This window comes from Spea bombifrons, chromosome 3, assembly GCF_027358695.1.
Source record: "Spea bombifrons isolate aSpeBom1 chromosome 3, aSpeBom1.2.pri, whole genome shotgun sequence".
Taxonomy (NCBI): Eukaryota; Metazoa; Chordata; class Amphibia; order Anura; family Pelobatidae; genus Spea; species Spea bombifrons.
This window is the reverse complement of record NC_071089.1, coordinates 22,002,079-22,026,069: the sequence shown is the minus strand read 5'-3', so window position 1 is coordinate 22,026,069 and position 23,991 is coordinate 22,002,079. Positions and strand designations below refer to the sequence as shown.

At 36.8% G+C, this 23,991-nt stretch overlaps 1 protein-coding gene and 1 long non-coding RNA gene across 4 annotated transcripts in view; one reads left to right on the top strand and one right to left on the bottom strand.

Moving 5' to 3' along the window:
* The window catches only part of BCL11A (BCL11 transcription factor A), a 72,644-nt gene extending 53,317 nt beyond the window's left edge, over nt 1-19,327 (bottom strand). Inside the window, exons 1-3 of one of the 3 annotated variants that reach the window (XM_053459700.1) lie at nt 18,828-19,327; nt 13,779-14,108; nt 9,258-9,305 (exon numbers count right to left, since the gene is read on the bottom strand). In XM_053459700.1, the coding sequence (XP_053315675.1) occupies nt 9,258-9,305; nt 13,779-14,108; nt 18,828-18,882 (433 nt within the window). In that variant the 5' untranslated portion in view covers nt 18,883-19,327. The remainder of the gene's footprint in view (nt 1-9,257; nt 9,306-13,778; nt 14,109-18,827) is intronic. The other 2 variants (XM_053459701.1, XM_053459702.1) reach the window with 2 other exon arrangements.
* On the top strand, nt 17,235-23,051 carry LOC128483490 (uncharacterized). Its single transcript, XR_008351077.1, has 4 exons — nt 17,235-17,387; nt 18,021-18,798; nt 20,991-21,280; nt 22,798-23,051. It is a non-coding gene; the product is annotated as an uncharacterized LOC128483490 (long non-coding RNA).
* The last annotated feature ends 940 nt before the right edge of the window (nt 23,052-23,991 follow it).

Here is a 23,991-nt window from a genome sequence, read left to right as displayed (position 1 = left end):
ACAGATGGACCCCATCAGTTCATCTTACTGCCTAAAAAGTTCATGCACTTAATAATTTATTTGTGCTCTGGATACTGTTTCCCAGCTGAATATTAACAACTTTGAACTGAACTGTGTTTTTACTACACTATGGTGAAGAGACATCGAAGGGCAGTACTAGGTTCCTTTTGAGGTTAAAATACATTTTGTTAAAAAAAAATTCTCAACAGCATATTCTGTTTCCATTCGAATATTGTTTTTTTTTTTTATTTTAGATTCATCTCATCCAGACCATTAGTTGTGAGATACTGACAGTATGTAAAGCCATATGCTTTTTGGCTTTAGATAAATGCCTGATGAGATAAAAACAACAATGGAGCTTTGTCTTGAAGACTGTCTTAGCATTTTCAATTCTACATGAAAGGGAGGCAGCTGAATTTAGCCGTTCGTGGCTGCACAATCTGCTTAAATTATAAAGCATAATCAGAAAGGGGTGTGCACGCACCATATGAGTGTGTATGTGTGAATGTCGTTATAGCAAGTATTGTCAAATAGAATTAAATAATAAGAATCATTACATCTTGTATGCTCAAGAGTTTAAATATACAGTTACTAAATATGTTACAGCATAAACATATGATTTTTGTGCTCAACTTTCCTTCAGGGTTTTAAATGAGACACAAAAAGCATCATTTTTCTGTGGTTCTTCATAAATTCCTTCCTTTCCCTTCACCATAAATCATACCATTTACCTTACCCCGGTTTCTAATAAATCTTACGCTCTCTTTTGTAGCTCTTCGACATGGGTTTATCAGTACCGGCCAGCTTGCATACTTAAAGTCACATGTTAAGAATTACGCAGATGAGCTACTTTGGGGCTATCAATGGGGAAACTACCTTTGGTGTTGCTTATAAATGGAAGTGCCCTTCCCAGCCATTACAAACACACAGCACATTGTATTATATAGCAAACATTAGAACATGGTGGTCAGCCAAGACAAGACAAGTAGGGCCTACAAAAACGGTCTATCTCACAACTGTTTCTATAGTCCCCTTCCTAGCACACCACGTGCTTATTTTAATAGATACCTTCAAAAAGTTGTATTTATGATAATGTTCAATATTGCTGATTGTGTCATCTATACATGTTTGAGAGGCTTGGCATGTAATTTTGAGAGACCAGCTGACTGATCTTCTGATGTTATCTTGGCTTATTTTTGTGGTAGTTTCTGCATCTAAAATCCCGAAGCCGCTGACCTCTTACAAACACAGAATTTGATGGTAGATAAGAACCATTCGGTACATTTTTCTTCTATAAAAACACAGATAACTAAAGAGGGAGGACAGAGAAAATGAATTAAAATTTTAACATATGAGTGAATGAACATTTCACTTTTTTTTTTTTTTTTACAACCCAAGCCCACCGTCAATCATTGATAGATGTTTCTATAAGATTGGATTTTTATATCTCGGATCACAGCAGCCTCGTAGAACAGCAACAACCCTAAAGCATTCCGTCTCACTATTGTCAAATTGCTCGCAGCTTAACCTCGCTGCCTTTTTGCCAAGATCAATTCAACTGAACCGCTGGGAAACGGGGGGGGGGATCTACATTTTTGAAGGAATGTCTCCCCCAAATGGGAACAGTTTCATTGTACATTTCACAAACTGTATTTAACATAAAAAAAGAGAAAACTGATAAAACATATTTAATTACTGGAGGTTAAGCTCGTAATTCCTCAATTCACTAAAGGAAAGTTGGCATGGAGATGCATCATTTTGCTCCTTTTTGCCTGCGCATCTGAGGGAGAAAAGCCAGTGAGGCAGCTAATACACAAAACATGATCAAAAGTGATTAACAACAGCTTCATATGCAAATTACATTAATGAAGGAGTGCAAAGTCATCATGTAAATTAAATATGTCAAATCTCTTGGTGAACTTTCACTCTTCAGGAGAAAAAAAACAGCTCCTTTTTATTTTTTTATATCATAAATATCCACGGATCGAGGGTGGGGGTTGGGCTGGTTAGAAATCTTAAGAATCTTCGTGCTATAAACAATTTTCACCTTTTTTTCCCTCCTCCAGCAAGCTGACAGGCCAGCCTGATGTGCGCTGAATGCACATGTTAATAAGCCAATCAAAAATGCAAAACAATTCGCAATTACTGCAAGGACCTAATGGTCATTAGAATTTACAACTAGGTAATGAACTAAAGTCTGCCCATACCATGCATATTCATAAAGCAATTTAGCCTTTGAAGATTAAAGCAGTGCTTAAAATTCAAATGAGCTTTAGCAAATTATCAGTAAAATTCATCCAAAAAGCACAGTGCTGCTGGTCCCGAGATTTTCTTATTTATTTTTTCCACTCTTTTTTTTAATGGCAAACCTGCAGGGCCTCCTTTATGGAGAGGTGCTGATGAAGCCAGAAGGTACAACTGCCCCGGGCCTAACGTATTTAGGCTTATTTTGCTTCATATCACTCATATATCACATATTTCTTTTTAGTGCACAGGCTGTTTAACTCATTCAGGGCCTTGTGGGTTTATCACGCTTGATTCGGTGTATACTCGATAGGTCAGTGTCTGTACCCTAAATCTAGATTGTGGTCCTAGTGATGTTTTATTTGTGAACAAGGATCATAATAAGCTCTGGAATTACAGCGAGGATCTTGAGATCTCCTACACCGGATCTGTAAAAACGTACATATTAGACATGTAGGGTCGTTCTTTTGGTGAACACTTAAATGTGCAAAATATCCCGATAGCTATAATATTATGATGTGTTCAGATAAGTGTATTTTGCTTCTCTAAACATCTAAATGAATATATTGAATTAAACAGATTAAAAAAAACACACAACAAAGGGACTTAGAATTTACGTTTTATGATCCTTATGATCCTAGGACGATTGAGGCTGAAGGATATTTTTATTTCACGGGCTGGCTATCACCTACCATATGGGCATATCATCAGATGTTCTTTGCACATCATTTTACTTTTGTGATGTCTTGTGATCATGCAGTATGGTCTCGGGGTGCTATCAGTGCCAGGCATTTACACGGTACATCAGAATCCAGCATGTGTAGAAACCATTAATAATAAGTTTATCTCATTTGAAAAATTTGTTTGTTAACCACTTATTTCTGACAATGTAGGCTTACTGAGACCCTTTTATATTAACTATAAATGGCCTTATTTATCAAGGCAAGTGTACTGAATTTGGGTGCCACGTTTCTGGCAGGCTCAGTATGTGTGTATCTCCTGATTTCTCCATTTTTTTGTTTTCCAGTTTTGTTAAATATGGCTCGGTGTAGCTTAATCTCTCTAACTATGAAGATCAAAAAATACACAATCCTTACACAGTATTATGGTCATCTTAGAATAGTAGCATAAAATCCACCAAAATACGTATGTGTGCTCTTACAAAAAGAATAATTTTTCAGTAGGGGAACAGGGTACAATTAATGAGAAGTGAAACCCTGGTCTGTTTTTCACTTGCGTCTTTAAATATCAGCTGTGGTATATCAGACAGGCAAACTAATGCCTCAAGATGCATTCTGGAAACTGAGATTTGCATGTACCAACCAAACCATGTGAGACAATCAGTTATGGGTACCGTTAAGTTCCACTTCACTTTATAGTTTTGAGGAAGTAACGATACTCCCCAGTTTCATATTTTTTTAAAGAACGTATGTGCCAGCTCATATTATTTGAGACTCTTGCGTGATCTCATCTGCTAAAATTCACAGATATGAATGTATCTTTGTATTTCTTTTTTTTAATCAACAAGACTTTCAAAAAGATCTGTTGTTATTCTCCAAAGATCACGTTATTTGTCGCTATGCTCTTAAGATCACATGCCGTAGAAAATATAATTTATTTAGGCGTGAAGAATTAACCATTTGCATGACAAAAGATTGCCATAGAAAAAAAGTAATACTGAGCTTATCTACCTGTCACAAATGTATCATATGACATTTAAGGGGGTTGTACAAAGTTTTTTTCTAGATTTCCTTGAGATCGTTAAATTTCTTCTTATAAAATCCTTTGGGACTTCTTCAGTAATGATAATTTATCCTGTAGAATAACATAGGAAGGCACTATTTGGCCTCTTTTGATAAAGATTTAGTCATTATTTAAAGTTTTTAATAAAATATGTGTGTATGCATTTTCAACTGATTCAAAGACTTACCTTTACATAAACCATTTGAATTACTTTTCTGGAATGTTTGGGACTTATTGTTCATGGTCAACCCCATCTTTGCTGGACTGCAAACTGAATGGGTTCCTGCATGATCTAACACTACGATGGTGTTCTAGAAACACTGCTTCAGTATCTTACCTTTCTTTTTGATGCGTAGCGGCCACTTTATTATTAAAGGAGACCGCAGAGAAGCGTTCCTCTGCAGCGTGAGCCGCAGGATTCTCTAATCTCGCTCAGTGGCAGGCAGTCTCACTAATTAGTGGCCACACATTTGAATCCTACACTTACACATCATAAGATTTCCATTAAAATGTGATTTGTTTGATACGGAATTCCCAGATCTCATGCATCATGTATCATTAGAAGACTTTCGCGGTTCTAGCGGCACCAAACAATACACAGCTTCCTAATATCCAATAAATGATATTCCTAATCCTCTGAGTCTTTTGGTTGAACTGATATTTTTTTAGAAGTGTCGCTGCCAATATTTGCGAATTAAATATCCTTAATAATTAAAGTCGTTGCGCATTATTTTAAAGATCTACAATCATATGGTACACAGTGTCCTTTTAATAATAATAATAAAAAAAATAAGTTTGTTAATAGCTTACAATCAAATCAGCGAATCGAACTCAAACATACATTGGGTTTGTGGTGGACCTAAGAATTACTAAAGCTTCATAAACTCCTCTTAAACTACAATTTATGTACCATATATACAGAATATTACGTTAGAACACAGAACAACCATTTTATGGCTTACAGGTCCCAGATTAACCCTTTGTAAATTCAAAAAAACACAAAAACAGTTAAAATCAGTTTATCACGCCAACATTGACAACATTTATAATCTTTTTTAAAAAAAAACTCAACAATGAGTACTTTAAATGATCAATTTGATTTGGCATGAAATCTGCACTGACACAAAAACCTTTTTTTCGAGAGACATCTTTGTCAGCCACAGGTCTACCTTACACACAATCCATCCCTGTTCCAAAGTTATTGCACAAAGAGCCAGAGCCCAGCCATACTTTACACGGAATCTATCAGAGCCAAGACAAAAGACTAAAACAGACAATAGCTTGCAATGCAAATGCATCTAGAAGGGGCCACAATTCTTAACCTGCCAAAAACGCTTCCCCTTTTTTTTGCAACGTTTGCAGAAAACTACAGCAGCCTTACCAGGGGAGGAGAAGAAAGAAAAATGTCACAAAGGGAGGTTGAAATATTTCTAAAAATTAAGCAATTAACTTTTAGGCCGAATTCAGCAAGCGATCGTAATAGACTGTTCTGCATAAAAAGCAGGAGTCGTGATCCTCGATCTCAGACCCGCAGCCAGCACAAAAGAGGCAGCCCCTGCACAATGCCTGCTGTCAGCAAGTGAATTATTTTTATACAGGAATTTTTATCTCTATTGTACAAACAAGTATGTGCCTGTGCTGACTTGTTAAGCAAGCCACTTGTATGTGAAATAAGAAATACTTTTTTTTCCCCTCGCTGCTACTAGTGACATTAGCCTTAACATCAGAAGAAAAACCATACACTTTGAAGTCCCAAAATGTTTAAAAGCAGTTGTTTCTAAGGAGCGAAGAGTTTTTTTTTTAGCAGAATTTATTTCGTATATCACCTCTTTATTTCATAATGCATAAAAATAGGTTCCAGGTTTAAATGGGTCCACTGACTGTTTGTACGTAGCAAAATCCTTTTCATTTTCATCATTGTTACAAATTTCTTTTTTTTTCATACATTATAAGTATTCCAAACATTTGCCCCCCCCCACAAAATAATAAGCAATTATAAATGTTCTTAAAAATATATTGTCTATTAGAGGTTTTAAAGCATATTAGTAATATAAGGATAAATGCAAATTTAAATATCATCTCATTTTTACATGCATTGTCTGAAGTTTATTGATTCTAAAAATAAATTGGATTGCCAGAAAGGTAATAAACATTCTTGTTCATGGCTCACGTTTGCCATTAGTAATATACTATATATTATTTTAATTTTTTTTTAGAAAAAATCACAGCATTGACACAAAGGAAACATAGACTTAAAAAGTAGAACTGTCCTGATCCTGCAGTGTCAGATATTCATAAAATAATTTTCAGATACGTTCTGAATGACACTAATCAAGTCAGGATTACAATATACATTGCATATCTTTTATTATGTTTATTTATATGCATAATATATCAGATTTATAAGACGGATGACAGAATCCAACAATACATTGCTGTCTAATGTACAATACATTTCTAATTCTTAATCCCTGACAGCCTTTTGCTGAAGAGCGCATTGATCAATTTGATCTTGCTTCTCAACATTTTTATATATTTACATATACATATATCAATAATATACTGAATGTTTTTTCCCATATAGCTGCCTTCATGCTAACACACCTGCATAAGGGATTTCTTTATATTTGAATGAGTTTGAAAACTAGACACTAAATATTTTCAGAGGATGAGCAAAAAGTCAAGGCAAAATATGCATAGCTACTCAGCATTTCGCAACTCCATCCAAAGAGGGTCTACAAAAGGTTGCCCTAGAGTTTACTAAAGACAGTATTTAACCCATACAATTTATTATAAGGCTTTACTATATCCTTATCTGGTTATAAACTCATTGAGATTATGCATTGATACGTGCATTAGTGTATATGTATTGAAGCTTGCAAGCAGGGCCTTCTTTACCTAATGTATGGATTTGTCTTAGTCTGCCAGTTCTAGTTTTGACATACTCTTTGAATGTATGCACTGTAAGAAGCGCTGCTTTTTTGAATAAAACATAATAACGATAATAACAATAATCATAATAACATGTGTGCTATTATATTTTATCATGTTTTTCACTGCACGATACCTTTTTGTTTTGTAACCTTGTATAGTGCTCTATACTCACACCACATAAATATAATTAGTTAAGGAATATAATATATCTATTCTTCTATGGAGTCTTCTGCTTGGAATTCGTAGTCTAGACTAAATCAGTATAATTCTATACCTGTGGCTTTGTCTTTATTCAAATATTCCATTATATTGTCTAAAAGTCTTCTCTGGTATGAAAACACCATATGCAGCCTTCAGATTGACAGCCATTTGTCCAGCTAACACCCTACATCACCCCAGGACGAGACAAGGTTCCATTGTGGACCAACATGGATTCAGAAGAGCAGTCAACACTCCTTTAACTAAACACACTGGGTAGGAACACATTTCTTCAAGTGCATTTTATTATAAGCATGCCTTTTTTCTTTGCATACTCTTGTTAATTTGGCCCATCTGCCAACGAAGATGTTCTGCCTACAAAACGGGCATAATGATGGAAAAAAAAAACCCTTCCCACCACTAAACAAAGGAAATGAACATTTGTAATGAAAATTCAAGACATTTAGTGTTAGAGTGAGGTGTTAGGTAAAAAAAAACAAGTAGAAAGTGGGTTGGATACGGCTATAAGCATAAAAGGGTTAATAGAATATTTTGATAAGAATTGTACCCATATTTTTTACTCTATGTATTTCAAGAAAATAAATCTAATGGATCATGCAGTAAAAACACTCATATATTTGACATTCGATATATTTGATAAGACCAATCAGTTGATATTTTTACTGCTAATTCTATTAAAAAGTGGAAAATAAAAAGGAGAAGGGTGGGGGTGGGTTTCACCGGCTGGCATAGATAAAGCAGAAAAGACCATATGAACATTTTAACAACACTGTCATTCGCGCTGGGATACGGATTGTACTATTCCCAGGGCCGGCTGCACATTACCGTTTGAGCATGTAGCTGAGCACAACTCTATTACAGGAGAAGGTGAGTGGTGCATTAAGATTCAGCTGTTGTATCTGCCAAGAAATTTGCATGCGCTGATCTAAACTCACACCTAAGGGCCACTCAAAGGTGTGGTATCTTTTGCTTCTGTTTCATACACAAAATGAATCACGTACTGAAAATCTGAAGGTTCTGAAGTCCAGCTCGTTGCCATTTTGGAGACGACAAACAACCCATATTAAAACAGTCCCTGTCCCTCAATGAAGAAAAAAAAAAGTATTTCCAAATTCTTAGGTAAATGTTCAGTGGATGTAAAACAGACAAAGTCATAAAAATCTATCGGCCTCTAGATGCTAAAAGGGAACTGAAAAATGTATCTAAGGTACAAATACGCACATTGTACGTACTGGGCTTTGGACAGCCCAATGCCGCAGGTGCCCTAAATGTCCCGTTACTTTATTGCATTCGATTGTTTAGTTATTGATCAACGTCTCTTTAGCATGTATCCTTACAAAGGTTGTTTGAAAAAGAAAAAATAAAGGCGTTAAAAAAATTGTCATTTGTGAGCAAGTGGCTATATATATAACATTGGGGTGGCAGTGTATAAAAATGTTTCAGCAGCACTACCGGTTTAAAATGTATCATCTAGAAAGTAAAACAGTAAAACAAAACTGTCTATTACAAAATCTATCCTAAAAATAAAGGTCATTAAATTATAGCACCATCTAGACAGATCTGTGGCTTGCAGGCATCTGCAACAATCGCGAATATATCCAAAAATGGTATTTGGTTATATCAATATCGATAGTAATGGAAGCAAACGAAGCACCATGAGGACTCAAGAATTAGAATTTAATATCACGTTCTAATTAGCCCACTGATAGCAAACCCACGGCAAAACAGATCCACAACCAGCAGAAAGAAAATAAAGATCCATAGTGAGTAACTGGTGGCACAATGCCAGACAGTGTCCAGCTTGATGCTAAGTGTCGTTTATCGCACAGAGCTGGTACTACGGCATACAAATGCCAGCTACATCGCGGGCACAACCGTATCTACCTATAAGAGCTATATCATCCATACAAAGCTTATCTTTTTTCTTATCTTTGTCTATTATTACTGCATTAGAAAATAAACTTTCAACCCAAATTCTTTTGTTATTGCTTGAAGCAAGGATTATCAATCATGTTACGGTTGAATACTTTTTATTATCTACTTAAGCCAATAAGGAAAAATGAACTCCCCCTCAATGTACATGATACAGCCATTACTGGTATAATGATAAGATGTACCTTTGGTGTCGCTGTTTGTAATCTGCAGAACAGCATTGAATCTGAAGACTAAAAAAAAAAATCACAATTCGGGATAATGCAGCATCTGCAATGTGAAATCTTATAATACTTTCCCACACCTTACTGTGTGCCAAGCACAGAACAATCAAGTACTCGCTAACTTCATTGCCTTGCTCAGATTGAACAATGTGAATTTCATTCGCCGGGACAAATAAAATCTCTTAAGGATTCCATGATTTCTGGGCTATTTTCATGTAGATCCTCAAATCCGGCTCATACAATTTATTGAATTATAAAATACATATCAATATTTAGATATAGACCATTTTCATTGTGTAACTGTTTTTGTCTTAAAATGCAGTAAAAGAATAAACTTGCCTGTGCAGATATGCCCGTGTATAATATAAGACATGAAAGATAATTGTATATAAAAAGCAAGGTACATTTAGATTTCTGCATTTCCAGCGGTACAAATCGGTTCAGTTTCTGCCTATTTAACATAGTTTACATGTGGTATATCGGCAGTTAGTTCAGCACATACTAGCGTTGAGATGGATTCGATAACTTTGACCGTATATAAGTGAAAATGCCTTTTTCGAGCCACGGAATGCTGTGAGTATTGCTGTGTTATTTACTATGAGTTACTGAGACATCAAAGCCCACAGGCCTTCTCTGTAATATTTACATTGAAGCAGGATCACAACTACCGCATACTAATTAAATCATTCATTTCAACACAATACAGGAACTTTTATTTTTTTTTTTTTTACATAGAAATTACATTTTTGCCTTTTTGAGCAAAATAGACAAAAGCTAAACAGATAGATGATAACAAATGATATTGCGATGCTGAAATACTTGTGATATTTGAATGGTTAATTATGGGCAGCGGTAGGAAAATACTACTGATTTTCTTAACCCTTTAAGAACGAGAGAAGGAAATTTACACATGCTTTGCTTGATATCCCTGCTACAAAGACAACTGGCATTTTAAAGCCACTAATTATTTTCGGGCCAGCATACTAGTATTGTCTGCAATGTCTTCTTCTGGCTCTCACACGGTTAACCACCCAAGGCCTCATAAATAGATTCACAAAGTATCATCTGTCATTTTGTCAAGCCCTGTTAAATATGATTGAAAAATATTAGGATCTAGATTAGATTTTTTCAGTTATTTGTTAATATAAATGTATATAGGTTATGGGCACAGTAAAACTGCCAGCGGTCTAGAATATATGTAGCATTAAAGAAGGTCATCGAACAGGATTAACTAACGAACTCCTGAACAGAGAAATGTTGATCCTTAAAGCATTCTGGAGAGTTTGTATTCGTGACACCCATCCTTTCTGTATTAAGACATTTAATTAGAAGGTTCAAATGGTTGCCCAATGGAACTTAAGTTAGAGGTAAAAAAAAAAAATCTCACCCTTCCAAAATCCTTGAAAGCACTTACAAATGGAGTGATAGAAATTCAATATTTAGCCAAACACCAGGACTACCTATTTTCGGACTCTAAACAGATGCCGAAAGTGAATAATTTGCTTACTCTCCAGATACAAGGCTCTTAATTTTCTATTAGGAAATGAAGATCATTTTTTTTTATCTTGTATACAAAAAGAGCATGTGCTCATAAGTGATTACATTCTACATCCGACTGCACAATTCGGGGTGTTTTGTTTCCATTATGAGCATAAGATTACAACATAATATTATTCTAGTTAGCCGTGCCAGTATCTACCCAATTATTTCTTTACGAGAACTTGCACCAAAAATATTTAATAAGTCATTATAAAACTTCCAGAGAGCATTAGTTCCAAGACTTCTTAATAGGCCCTAAGGAACTCTGTGGTATACATTCTAGAAGCCTTAGAGGCTCCTCATTAGACATGAAGAGGATTCAAAAATTGTCAAGGAGGTTTAATTACTTATTGGAAATACTACAGAATTAGTATTTAATAACAGTACCCCACACCTCTGTCTTAATGGACACCATGATCAACAGTTACAAAGAACCATCTCTTGGTAGTTTCTAACGACGAGGAACTGTATGAACAGAGTGACCTATTTGGGACCGTGGCAAGACATCTGGTTTTAATTCCTTGCTGACAGATACTGTGTTTTGTCTTTTAAACAGAGCTCTCCGATATGTAAATATGATGTTACATCACAGTGGTGTTACTCCATATTTGGCCATTTAGAATGGCTTTGGATCTCTGGAGGCTACAATTCCCTTCCACCAAGAGCTGGTTTCATTAATCACGCCTGCTCCTCTGCTCAAAGTCCCTCAATTTAAAGACAGCAAATGGAAATGGTCACTGGTACAGGTCCTTCATGGAAGCAATCTTAACCCTACAAGCGCCTGCGATTTCTACAGATCCATCTGCTATGTGCTGTACTGTGTAATTATGCGTGTATATATATATAGATACGGTATATATATATGTGTGAATTTATATCACATTTACAAACAAGATGAATGGGGTCCTGCTCATTCACAAAACTTTTCAGCAACTTGCAACTTTTAACGGGATCTAGTTATGAACACATCACTACTACTACTTGCAGACAGCGCACACGATACGTGGAACACGGTAATACCTGTAAGCACAGGACTATGCTTGGTAGTTGACAGACGTCATTTGTGAAATCCCAGGATTGACATGGGATCTAAAATTTTGTCAGTGGCTACCACGAGCCGAAATCTAATTTTATGAACGGGATAGCAGCAACCACTTTTTTACAATGCTGCTCAATCCTGCGTTAGACAAAGGAAAAGGGACAACAAAACCAAAATGGGCCTTGCTTTTCTGTACAAAAGTTCATTGAACAGCTACTGACAACATCTATTTGAAACAAGAGTTCCGTTTAACCCTTTGTCTGCTAGGTTGGGAAGAAAAGGCAAAAACACTTCAATACGCTGTCTACCTCTCCGGCACCTGACAAGCTGGATAACCCTCTGCCCTCACATTTTTTTGTGTGACCACACATCAATAGCCCATAGTATATCATCGCAGCCCCCAACGGCTATGCTTGTTGACGGGTATGATGCCTTCCAAGTTATAATGCTGGACAGCAGTGGTATGTAACATAAACAGTTGGATTTAGCTCCATCATGCAACTGAGAGCTGCTTCAGGCTGTGTCACTAAATAAAGCACTGGAGTGCTCACTCCCAATCTCTGTGAGGCTTTAAGTCAATTCACATTTCATTGTCTGTGTCTAAAAGGTTAAAACAACAGATACAAAAGAGAGAAGATCTCATAAAGTGTAATACACTGGTGACCTATTCATAGGAATGAGGTTTGTCTGGACTTGAAGCAGCAGTTCGTGAATTCCAGTGCTTTTCAGTGTAACCGTTTTAAAGTCATAACTGCACTAAGATCATTTAGAAATGTATAGTTCACTCTGAATGGTCTCCTAATGCAACTGGGTGTTTGCGCTGTATTTCACAGGCCATATATATAGAGAGAGAGAGGGGGGGGTGGGAAGAGAGAAAGAGAGAGAGAAGAGTGAGAATGAAAGTTACAATGAAACAGTTATAGAGCAATCTAGTTCCAATCTAAGGAACATTCCATAGGTTGCTATCGTCATTGCGCCATATTTAAAACCTTGCTGCGCAAGGGCTTTGCTAAAATGTGAGTAAAGCCATTTAATGCATTTAACAAAATATGCAAATGATTCACATAAACAGATAAAGATAAAATGATCTGTCTATCCGTCTATCTATCGATATATATTTGTTATGTGAAGAAAATCAGTGCTGGACATCTAGCATGAGGTTGTGTAAGCCACAGAGGGAAAAAGATGCATCTGTCAAAACCACATCAGAGACATGGGAGAGCGCAGAGAAGCATTTATCATTTGGCTGAGGAGGTAAGCAGCAGAAAGCAGCCTTTCCTGTCAGACCAACCTTTTGAAATTTCGAACATGCCCTTAAACTTTTCGAATAAGCATGTCTGTGCGCTTCAGCAACTGCCCTCTCTACTCTGGTCTGGCCAGTCGAAAATGGCATCTTAAAGTCAAGGTCAGGGGTGTCACAATGCCATGGGGCTGTGTTTAATTACAGCCTGCATGCTGACAGCCAATATGGATCCAAGACTAGCTGGAGCTTTTCTTAACCCCTGCAATGCACACTTCCTCAAAGAGTTGTAAAAATACAGAGCGATAGACAAAGTACAGAATTGTCTTGTTATTTGTGAAATACACTAATAGATTTTATGAATAATCAATCCAGCATTCATTTTGTTCACATCTATAACGATAAACTAATTTTAATTAATAGTAAAATCCATTTTTTAATAACATTTCCATGTAGGAAACATATTTTTTGTATATGTACTAAGTGCTAACACACTGTAATTCTGAGTATTTTACACTTGGCATGCAAAAAAAACCCAGAATCGATCGATTTTTCTGTGTTCTGAATTTAACCATAGAAGACTGTGCTGGGAGGAGAATCAACGCTACCGTAGGTTATGAAGGGAAAGTAGAAAACATAGAGGAGCTCCTCCAATTTAATTTACCTGCTGCATTTTCCTGTTTTGGACAAACTCCTCTAGATGACGTTGACAAACAATCGTCATCCTCCGGTGTGACCTGGATGCCAACCTCCACAGGATTGGATGCTTTCTTCAACTCACTTGGCGTAGGCGAGGGTGGCTTATCCACAGCCTTCTCTAAGCAAAGGCTGCCATTGCATTGTTTCCGTTTGTGCTCAATAAAAACAAGAATATCTCCCAAAGGGAAGTTCATCTGGCACTGGCCACAAGTAAGGAGGTCATGGTCCCCTTCTCCAGCTCCCAATGTGCTGTTGTCTGGTTCGTCATCAGTAAGAATGGCTTCGACAGGTTCGGCTGCAATATAAAAAAAACAAAAACAAAATAAGTAACATCAGCTCTCTTGAGAAGAGAAAGAAAAAAAGCAAACAATCAGTAGCTAAGCTTAGCTTACACCCTACAGATCACATTTTTTTGTTGAACGCCCATATGCTGTCAAACAATAATGTGATAAAGGAATCAACACGGCTGAGGTTTTCAACCAGCAAATGCTATCATTACTATGAGGTGAACCTGTCAGTAATTTTTTTTCTAGGAAAGATATATTGAAACAAAACATGTAAGATCCAGAGAAATTTTAACCCTCAATTATTCCATGTACAACTAAGTAGAACTATTACCGTCGCTGCTGAGTACGACTGATGAATAGAACAAGATTCCAGAGAAAGAGACAATGAGGACAATTCCATGGAATATTTTGGAGTGCTTTTGAAGATTATTCATTTCTTTTCATTGGAGGAAAGGGGTGTCTGGAATACATTCTGTACGCTGTTTACACGAGCGTTCACCATGAAATAAAAGTCATTGTGGTCAAGTGAATGCCACATTTCATAACAGCTGATAAAGGGCCATTCCTTAAACTCAAAATACCTATTCTAGTGCTGTCAGATATAATATTATCTGCATTGAGCCCGTAGCGGTTTTAGTGGTTGATTAAAACCATGTCACTATTGAAATGTATACATAATAGTAGCCTTATTTATTTTAATTAAAATATATATATTGTACATTGACAATAAAAGAAACAATAACATATTTAAAGATGTAAATAATGTCCTAAAGAAAATAAGTAAATGGAAAATCCACATGATTGTATTTTAGGCGAAGAGTCAAAGGAACCCCCTAAACATAAATTACAACACAGTCCAAACCAAAAAATATGAAGGTTCTGGATATAACTATCAAATAGTTAATCAGTCTGACCTTCTTAGCAGGCTGCCAATTTCACATTTTAATGAACTTAAAGCCACAGAGAATCAAAAAATAGATTTTAATTTGGTTCCAGACTATTGGAATAGATCTTAGTAAAAGTGCAAAAATCTATTGAACGCAGGTTAAATTTATTTCGACCCCACGAAGAGTGAATATTGAAGGGGAAGATCTGGATTAGCTCCCAGTCGAGTTGTTTGAAATAATATAAAAGAAACAATGTATTACACCTAGGATCCAACTAGGACACCGCTTGGACTTTCTAGAACCTCCATTCTAGCTCCTTGGGTCAAGCATACTATTAAGAAGGTTACATTTCCATACTCTTTGCATGTTATTATATATCTTAAAATGTTTAGTTTTGACGAAATCATACAAGCAGCATCCCGATTTCAAAGGTCTTCTAGGTAAGATTATTTTATATAAATCAAGAACAGATGCAAATATACTGACCAGGCTTGGTGTGGTTAAAAGAATTCTGCACAAAATAAGCGAAAGTCTTCTGAATGTAGTGACTAGCGTGATATACAATCAAAACCAGGAAATGAAGTGCTTATTCAGAGTTAGCTGATTACCCCCTCCACATTTCACCTAATTAATTTTATAGGAGGCAAAGTTCTTGAAAATAACAAGATCATCAGATGTACAGATATAAAATCTATAACCTTAACGTTTCTGATGCTCTTGACGTAAATTATTTCTAATTAGCTAGGAATACATCCTGATAAATAAGTACATCAACACGGCATTCGTTTCATATATTTGGCTCCTGATGTATAGAGATAGCAGTAGAAACTGATTTCATTATTCAGTTTTGTCATTAGTATTAAAATCAGATGCAGCAGTGTCTGTGGGAATCAGACAGTTTAGCTTCTTCCGTAGACCCACATGTAATACACGTATATAATGCATGTACTAAGTCACATCTGTTACGTTTCTGTGTTTAACTAGCGATTGCAAACCGCACACGAAATGCAACAATATACGTCCGACACGAAAAAATAAAGGTGAAATTAAAATACCTCTTCCAAAATTTAATTTTTTTATTTTGAATGTCAGAGGTGTGCGTGATGCTTTGTGCAATTCTCCTTTAAACATAGGGTTAAAAAAATTAAAAGCCGGGGAAATTATTTTTTGCTTAGTGTTGTTCCCTAACCAAGCTGTAAAGGGAAAAGGTTGAAGGTTTGACAACGTAAAGGGCTACAAAGCAGATTACCAAAATAATTATGCTATCAAGCGTCTGGACTGGTCTTGGTTATAACAAAAATACGAAAGATCTTGCCCAGGCAAGTAGTGTTTTTGAAGTGAACTTTACAAATAATAAAGACACAATGGGAGCCAGAACAGAAAGCTCAAACCCTCCCTCTTCCTCTCTCTGTCCAAACACGTGGATGAAAGGCAAATATATCAGACAGTCAACAAGGAACTTCTCTGTTTTAGGAAAAACCTGTTTCCCTCCCCTCCCCCTCAGACACAAGGCTCTCTTGCTTTTCCTCCATCGGAGTTAATAGAGAACAGAACAATGTAAACTTTAAAAAAGGCAATGGGAAAAATCCACATGTCACAGTTAAACTTCAAATTAAACAGTAAATTTACCGAACGTCGGGAACAGAGATACGGCGGCATGTTCTCTTGGAATTTTTTGAAAATGTGTTCTGGATTGTTCTGGATAACCTTATTCACGTGAACATTTCTTTAGTCATTTAATCTGCAGCTTTTCTAGAAAACTAATGTATGTTTTAACAAGTAAAATCTTTACCCATATTTTACCGTTTATAATTATATGTATACACATGCAAGAAATTACAGAGCAGCTGCCATATGGTAAAATTTTTGTTTATTTTTTATTTTTTTTTTAGAAATTTTCTTTAGAATATGTTCCTTTAGAGATGAGGGGAAGTGGCGTTTCAAACTATGGCTTGTTTTTTTCCCTAAAAAAAAAGAGCACTCATATACGAATAAAAAAGGAGAGAATTCAGACGGAGACAAAGAAATGAGGAGGCAAAACAAATTGTGCCTTGATTCACCTCCGCCATGAAGAAAGAAAATATGAAAATGAAGGAATATATGTTAAACAGGTCAGGTTCAAGTTTGTATATGTTTCCTGATCTTTCTCTGCTCCCTAGTGGACAGATCTGGTATCACAAGGCACGTCTTAAGTGAAACCTCATGTAGTCGATCAGTCCCCTGGAACTCCTTTGGCAAGGAGGAGGGGTGTGTGTAGTGAGGGGGGTGGAAGGGTGAATACCAGAAATAAACATTGCAGCCAACAATGAGAATAGAAATCTCTAAAAATGAGCAAAATATTAACCCAGAACCTTGTTAGGAAATTAAGGACAAGACAAGTAGATATGCGAAGCGTCAAAAGTAAGTAGAATATTATATAGCCATATCGGCAACTTTGCCAGTCTGTCTTAAAACTAATGTATAAACACGCATTTCATATCAAAACAGGAAGCCGAACCAAGGCAATGTGTTAAATTTGAATGACTCAAGTCGAAGAAATATAGCAGGCAAAATGAGTTTCTCTGTGGCTTTAATCAATATCTGGGAAATTGGGAAGGGATTGATTAGACTTGTGGGAAGGGAGACATTCCAGGGGGGAATCTAAAACTACTTTTTTGATAAATTTGATCCAAAACAAACATTCAATTCTCTCTCGACAAGGTATGCTGGTATTTAAAAAAAAATTAAATCTGAATGTATAAAGACGTCTTCTTTTTTAAGAAGTGATAGTGCTCTCACACATGGTAATTCTATAATGTAACAATCTATAGTTATTACTCACCTAATTTAAGAGATCAGCAAAGACTAATCTAGTTCCCTGATGACCACGATATAATTAACGCATACAAACCCCCACTCAGATTTTGTAGGTTTTCCAAAGGAATTAGATTTGACAGAAAACCTGCTTATTTTGATTGTTTCATCTATTTGATTTTTTAATTTTCTTTTTTTTTTTTTTTGCAAGAGAGATTAATTTTCCTTTTCCTGTCTTAGTTGTTGGCAGGAGACTCTGCACACGCGGTGCTTGTAAACATTCAGACACGAGATTTTTCCCAATCAAAATCCACTTCCACTTTTTTGAAAATCTTCCAAAAAATAGTAAAAAAAAAAAAAAGAGCGAGGGAGAAGGAAAGAAAAAAAAAAAAAAGAAGGGATTTCCTCTGCCAGCTGCGATCGAGGACAAAGTTTTGAAAGAAGAGTTTTGGATAAGATTTCTTTTTTTTAAGAAAAAAAAAGGAGCTGTTGCAGCCACAGATCAGACTCCCTCCTTAGAACAGAGTCTCCCTGGGCTTCAAGGAGCAGCTAATACGGCAGGACAGAATCAGCACACACAGACCTTCCGCATGCAGTGCTTTTAACAAGCCACGAAGCTCTGATCTTTTTGCTAGACCCTAGAACCTAAATGTTACTTCTTTTAAAAACTTCACTCAGAAAAGAAGAGTTTCATTGAAAAGAACAATGTTGCCTTTTATTTTTTTCCTATTTCCACGGTCTGTATCCATTCAGGGACAGTCAAAAAGGGATCACTTCTGAATGATATGTGTGTCCAGTCTCACCCTCGTCACCCAAGACATATTTTACTCGTATCAAGAATCTCTCTGCCTCGTTCTCTTTTTCTCAAGAGGAAAAAAAAGTATTTTTTTCCCCTCCTCGCTCAGAAATCAAAGATTAAAAGAAAGTGTTAAATATCTGATCCTCGACAGTTTCTTTTTTTTTTTTTCTCCCCTTCATCTTTTACAATGAACGCCTGTGAAGCTACATCCGTGTGCAGGTAAATCATGGCTTAAGGAGGTTACTTACGTGAGTATTCCCGTTTGCTTAAGTGCTGAGGCTTGCCTTGCTTTCGGCGAGACATGTTGGTTGGTGGGTGGCTTGTGAGAGCTCGGTTCACATCGGGAGAGCAGGGTTAGAAAGAAGGAGACTCCAGAGAAAATATCTTCATCAAATGCCTTTGACATCCAAAATAAATTAGAAATAATAGAAAGATGGTGCTGGGAAGATGAATTGTGGGACAGCCGTCATGGCTTTTTTTTTTTTTTTTTTTTGGAGGGGGGTGAAAAAAAAAAAGAAGAGAGATAGAGAAGGAGAGAAATGAAAAAAATGGCAAAAGCCCCCCTGAGCTGCAAGTTCAAGTGCGGACGTGACGTCCCTGCAAACTTGAACGTCAAGAGCTGGATGGACAGAGACATACAAAACATGGGCAGGGCCAGGGGGAGAGAAGGGGAGGGGGGTAGGCAACACCAATGGACACTCATAAGGGGCTGGACAGGAAAACCAGACCCGGGCAAGCCAATGGCCAGTGATCACAAGTAGAGGGGGTGGGAAGAGGGCACTCACTGTTTAAGGGGGAGGGTGAGGAGAAGGGGCTTAGGCACAAGCTGCTGCTTAGTGAAAGAAAAAAAAAATATCAAGATGCACAGAGCAGAGGTGGAATCTGATCTTGCCGGGGAGATAGCACAGAGGAAAAAGATCGTAGCCTCTATCACATAAGCGGACCATATATACGTAGGGCCCTGTGAGATTCAGATGCATTCAGATGGCACTCACAAAGCAGGCAATGATAGAGGTGACACGGTGAATTCCACATCACTGGCGAGCTGATGTTGGACTGTAAATGGGCTGGTCATCTAAGAATAGGAAGAGGGGGGAGAAGCTGCCAAGTACTATCTAGGGAAGAATAGAAAAAAAGTTTTTGCACGTGTGCGTGTGTGTCTGTGTGAAGCAAGGATATGTGCGAGTTAAAGAAAAAAAAGGGAGGGGTTATGAAGCTGTATAGGGGGGGGATTTAAATGAATGAAGGGTATGAGACGTTATCTAACATGATTTATTATTAAGCATAACGAGTAACATATAATGGTCAAATATATAGCTAAAAGGAGGGAAGTATAACATGCTGAGCAAATGCATTTTCACATCTATAGTGAATGAAATATGAAGTTGGGAGATTCTGGTTAAAATGCAAAGTGCTTATTCAGAAGAACCGTAGATACCTGTACACTAAAGATCTGCAAACGTTTAACCACTTAACTACAGAAAAATAGAAAAAAAACCCTGGTGCACAAAGCGTTAAAAATAGTGCAGAGCTGTGCAGCAGCAAACGGGTTAAGACAGAGGAGGAGGAACTGATAAAGGCAGAGAGAGATAGGTATGCGCAGACAATGAAGCAGAGTGCATAGGTTTCTATATCTCTAAGGCCAGAAGAAAGGAGGGCAGAGTTCAGTGTGATAGCTGCTAAAAGCAAGGGGCCGGCCAGACGATCAGAAGTGTTAAAAAGTAGTACACAGGGAACTATAGAGTATTGACCGTCGGGAAAAAAAAAGAAAGCAATCATCCACAATAAAACGGCACGGGAGACCTCGGTACGTTAGAAGCAAAAGTCTTCCACTGTTATCACGAAGCACATCAATAACTACACCTGTGCCTAAAATAGCTGGGAGACAGAATTCCCTTAAGGCTGCAAATCACTGTCCATCCTCGACTGAGGACACAACTAAATAAAAAAAAAAAAAAAAAAGAAGAAAAGGTGCCTATAAATTACAAAAGGCACGGGGTAACGATAGGTATGGTGGTTTCAGGAGTATAAAGGATTCCCTAAGATTAACCGAAAACACAAGTAAGGTATTGATGCAAGTCTTTTTTGTTAGATGACAAAGCGTTCCCCTTTAGTTTTACTATTTGGGAGGCAGTCGGAGCTTTCAGCAGCTGTACGGCAAACAAAAGGTTAACGCGGCATAGAATTAACAGAACAACCGGTTGCAAATAAGAGCAATAAAAAATATAAAGTGAAATGCTGATAACCCGGTGATAATGCAGTCTAAGGCGGAGGTAGGGGGGAAATTAGAGCGGAATATGCCTCGATAATACCTGTTCGATGGTAAACCTAGGCATTGCTTGGGAATTTTATAGTTGTCTGAGATAAAGGAAATATTGTAAAATAAACCGGAGTTCTGTTTCTGCTGACAGGACTTTGTCTTGGGGGCACAGACAGCTTTGAAGAAGCTTATTAAGGAATGTGCAGAAAATCTGTTGGAAATAAGACACTGCCGGAATCCTACACAGAGCTGGCTGCTGGCAGAAATCCCCGTCTATTAGAACCGGCGCACTTTTAACAGCAGCACCCCCTACGATCTTGAAGTTTATTATGAAACAATGAACTTCCCGTCATAATCTACCAACATTCTCAGCCAGGTTAAAGAAAAATCCTTCAGATCAGATAAGCAAGAATCAAATTAGCGGAATAGCAGATCTGAAAGGTGAGTGTGAGATGGTCCTTCAGCGAATCAATTAATTGTGTCAAGAATCCCTCCAGAGAATTATATTCAGCTAGAGAATTCTTGCAATCCAACATCTGTTACCTTCCTCGGTTTGGGCACTTTTACATATTATTAGGATGCCGTTGTAAAAGAATGTGCGATGTTCATGATATCTCATGTGCACTATAAATTAAAACAATTGACTCTTCTTGGTTGGTGATTAATGAAGTTCTGTATTTTAAAATGCAATACGACAGCGTAGGAATTAAACGTAAATGGATTTTTTTTTGGATTCTTCTTTATTTTATTTCTACCATTCTTTGCATTTCTAGATATAGGGGGTGTGTTTACAAAGAGGAGGAGTTGGGGAGGTACAGTGTGATATACATAACAATACATTGTGTAAACGCTTATATACATTTTGTCTGGTACGGTTTCTAGAAGAGCTGTATTGGAATAGATTTGTAACATACTATAGTGATGGAAGCTTTTACCTGTATAGGGTAATGCCAGAAATGTCCCCGACACACCGTTCTTCAGCACTTTTTTGTGTGCATGTAACAGAGGGAACTAAGAATGTTTATTGAGTTGCTGTAAGTGAGAATTTGTTAGGTAGGTTATTTGTTTTCCTTCCAGAAAGAGCGTAATCAAGTACTTATACTGCAAGATAAAGCCATTTGCGGCCATCAGGCTAGAAGGGACCAAAGTCCATACAGAAGGTGGTTCTAGCCTGTAGAGATTTAGGTGTACGCTCTTCAACCCATAGGCTAGATGTTTTGATCCTGTAACATGCCAACAATAACCATATAAGAATAACTATGTATCCACAGGTGTGGATTAACCATAAACATAAACATATTTATGTATTTTTCATCACGTATTATATCGTGGCAGAACCCTTATAACTGTCCAATCAACTCACAAACAGAATCTTTTTAGGGCCAAAAATTAATTTAGTGGACTAACAATATTTAATTATAATAGAAACGTTTTGAAGAAGTCTTCTAATTTAGATATGTTTTCATATGTGAGCTTACTCACATTTCATTAATTTCTTATGTTTCTTGTTGTAATAATGTTGTTTATCGTATATGTTTTGTTGTAATAATCAGAACACGAACACCATAGAGATTCGTATAGAATGCCGTAAATGTTTTCTCGGCTGCCTGTAGTTACATGTAGAAACAAGTCTATTATTAAGTATGCATAAGAAAGCATTTGCCAAAATAATATATGCTGATATATTGGTTATAATGCATACGCAAATATATTGATAAATGCTTAGTCAAACAGATGCATGTAGTGTTATACTGCTCAGACCACACGTAGTAGCTTTTAGAATGAAGAACAATTAATTATATAAGTTTATAAATGCAAACGGAGGTTATGGAAATACCCTTTGGTGGTTATTTCCAATCAATAAATTGCATTGTTATATTGATCTTCTTTAAAAAAAAATCACAATAAATTCCAGAGCACTTAGTTACAGTAGATCTATTTATTACTATGTCTTATAGATGGAAGAAGTGACTTCACAACCGCATATGGAGAACCCTGTTTGATAAAAACGGACTTTTGCATCTATTCTCTAAGGTGTCAGAGATTATGGAAACAGCAGGCTTTACCTTGGCTTCCTTCTTCCACTATGAAGTCCAAAAGCAAGTTGTTTTGGATATTTAACGTGTTATCTTTTTGGCATCTCTTGCATGTGAGCTCCTACCTTTATTTTGCACGGCTTGTGTTGATATACAAAATGTTTTACTGGGTCACTTGATCGTACGTATTCACAAAACACTGAGTTATGAGATTAGAAATGCATAACTTCAATTAAGTATACATTATGGGAGACAATTTCCAGCAAATTTCTCCTGCAAGAAGAACACCATGGCTCCACACAATGGATGGTTTCATTTGGGAATTGTTCATTTAACTGTAACTTAAGTATAACTCATTGTTCTGTGAAGAAACCCTAGTACCCTAGTATTGTCCAGTTAACGTAGGTTTTGTGTCTCTCCCACCTTTCAAAGTATAAATGAATCTGTTCTAATAGACCATGTGTTTTTTTGTTCTCAATAAACATAGTCAATGTTAAAATAATTTCTTGGGTGTCCATTTTATTATCCTGTTGGGAAGCCTTCAGGGATTTCACTTCTGTCTCGTAATTATGGTCAAGTTAATAAGTCTTTAGCCAATTGAATCTTTGAGGGATCATTATCCAGATGTGATTAGTAACTTACATACTTTTTGGGCCAGGTGTTCTTCTAGTGGCTCCTCGTACAATCTTCAGACGCTCACGCATGCCCTATAATATAATAACAAGTTTTCATAAATGAATGTACATATATCTCCGACCGGTAGATACTCTACAGTATAGAGTTGACTAGATCTATATCCTAATGCTCTAAGAGGGTGTAAATCACACAGGATTTCATAACCCTTTCAGTAGTTTTGTGTATGAAGTATGAGCAGCGTGGCCTCCAGACGTAACCTTTTGGAAAAAAAGACAGTGCTTTTATTTTATGGTGTAAAGTGCTTTTAGCTTGAGGGTTCGAAACGTGAACGTGGTCAGCAAACAGCTCCCATAGTTGAGCTTGATAGAGCTATGGCTCCTGCCTGAGATTAGCCTCGTGTGAGCAGGAGGCGAAGGGGTTAATGGTTTATGTCACTAGGAATGACAAGATCACAGCAAAGGCTCCACATATGACTTTTTG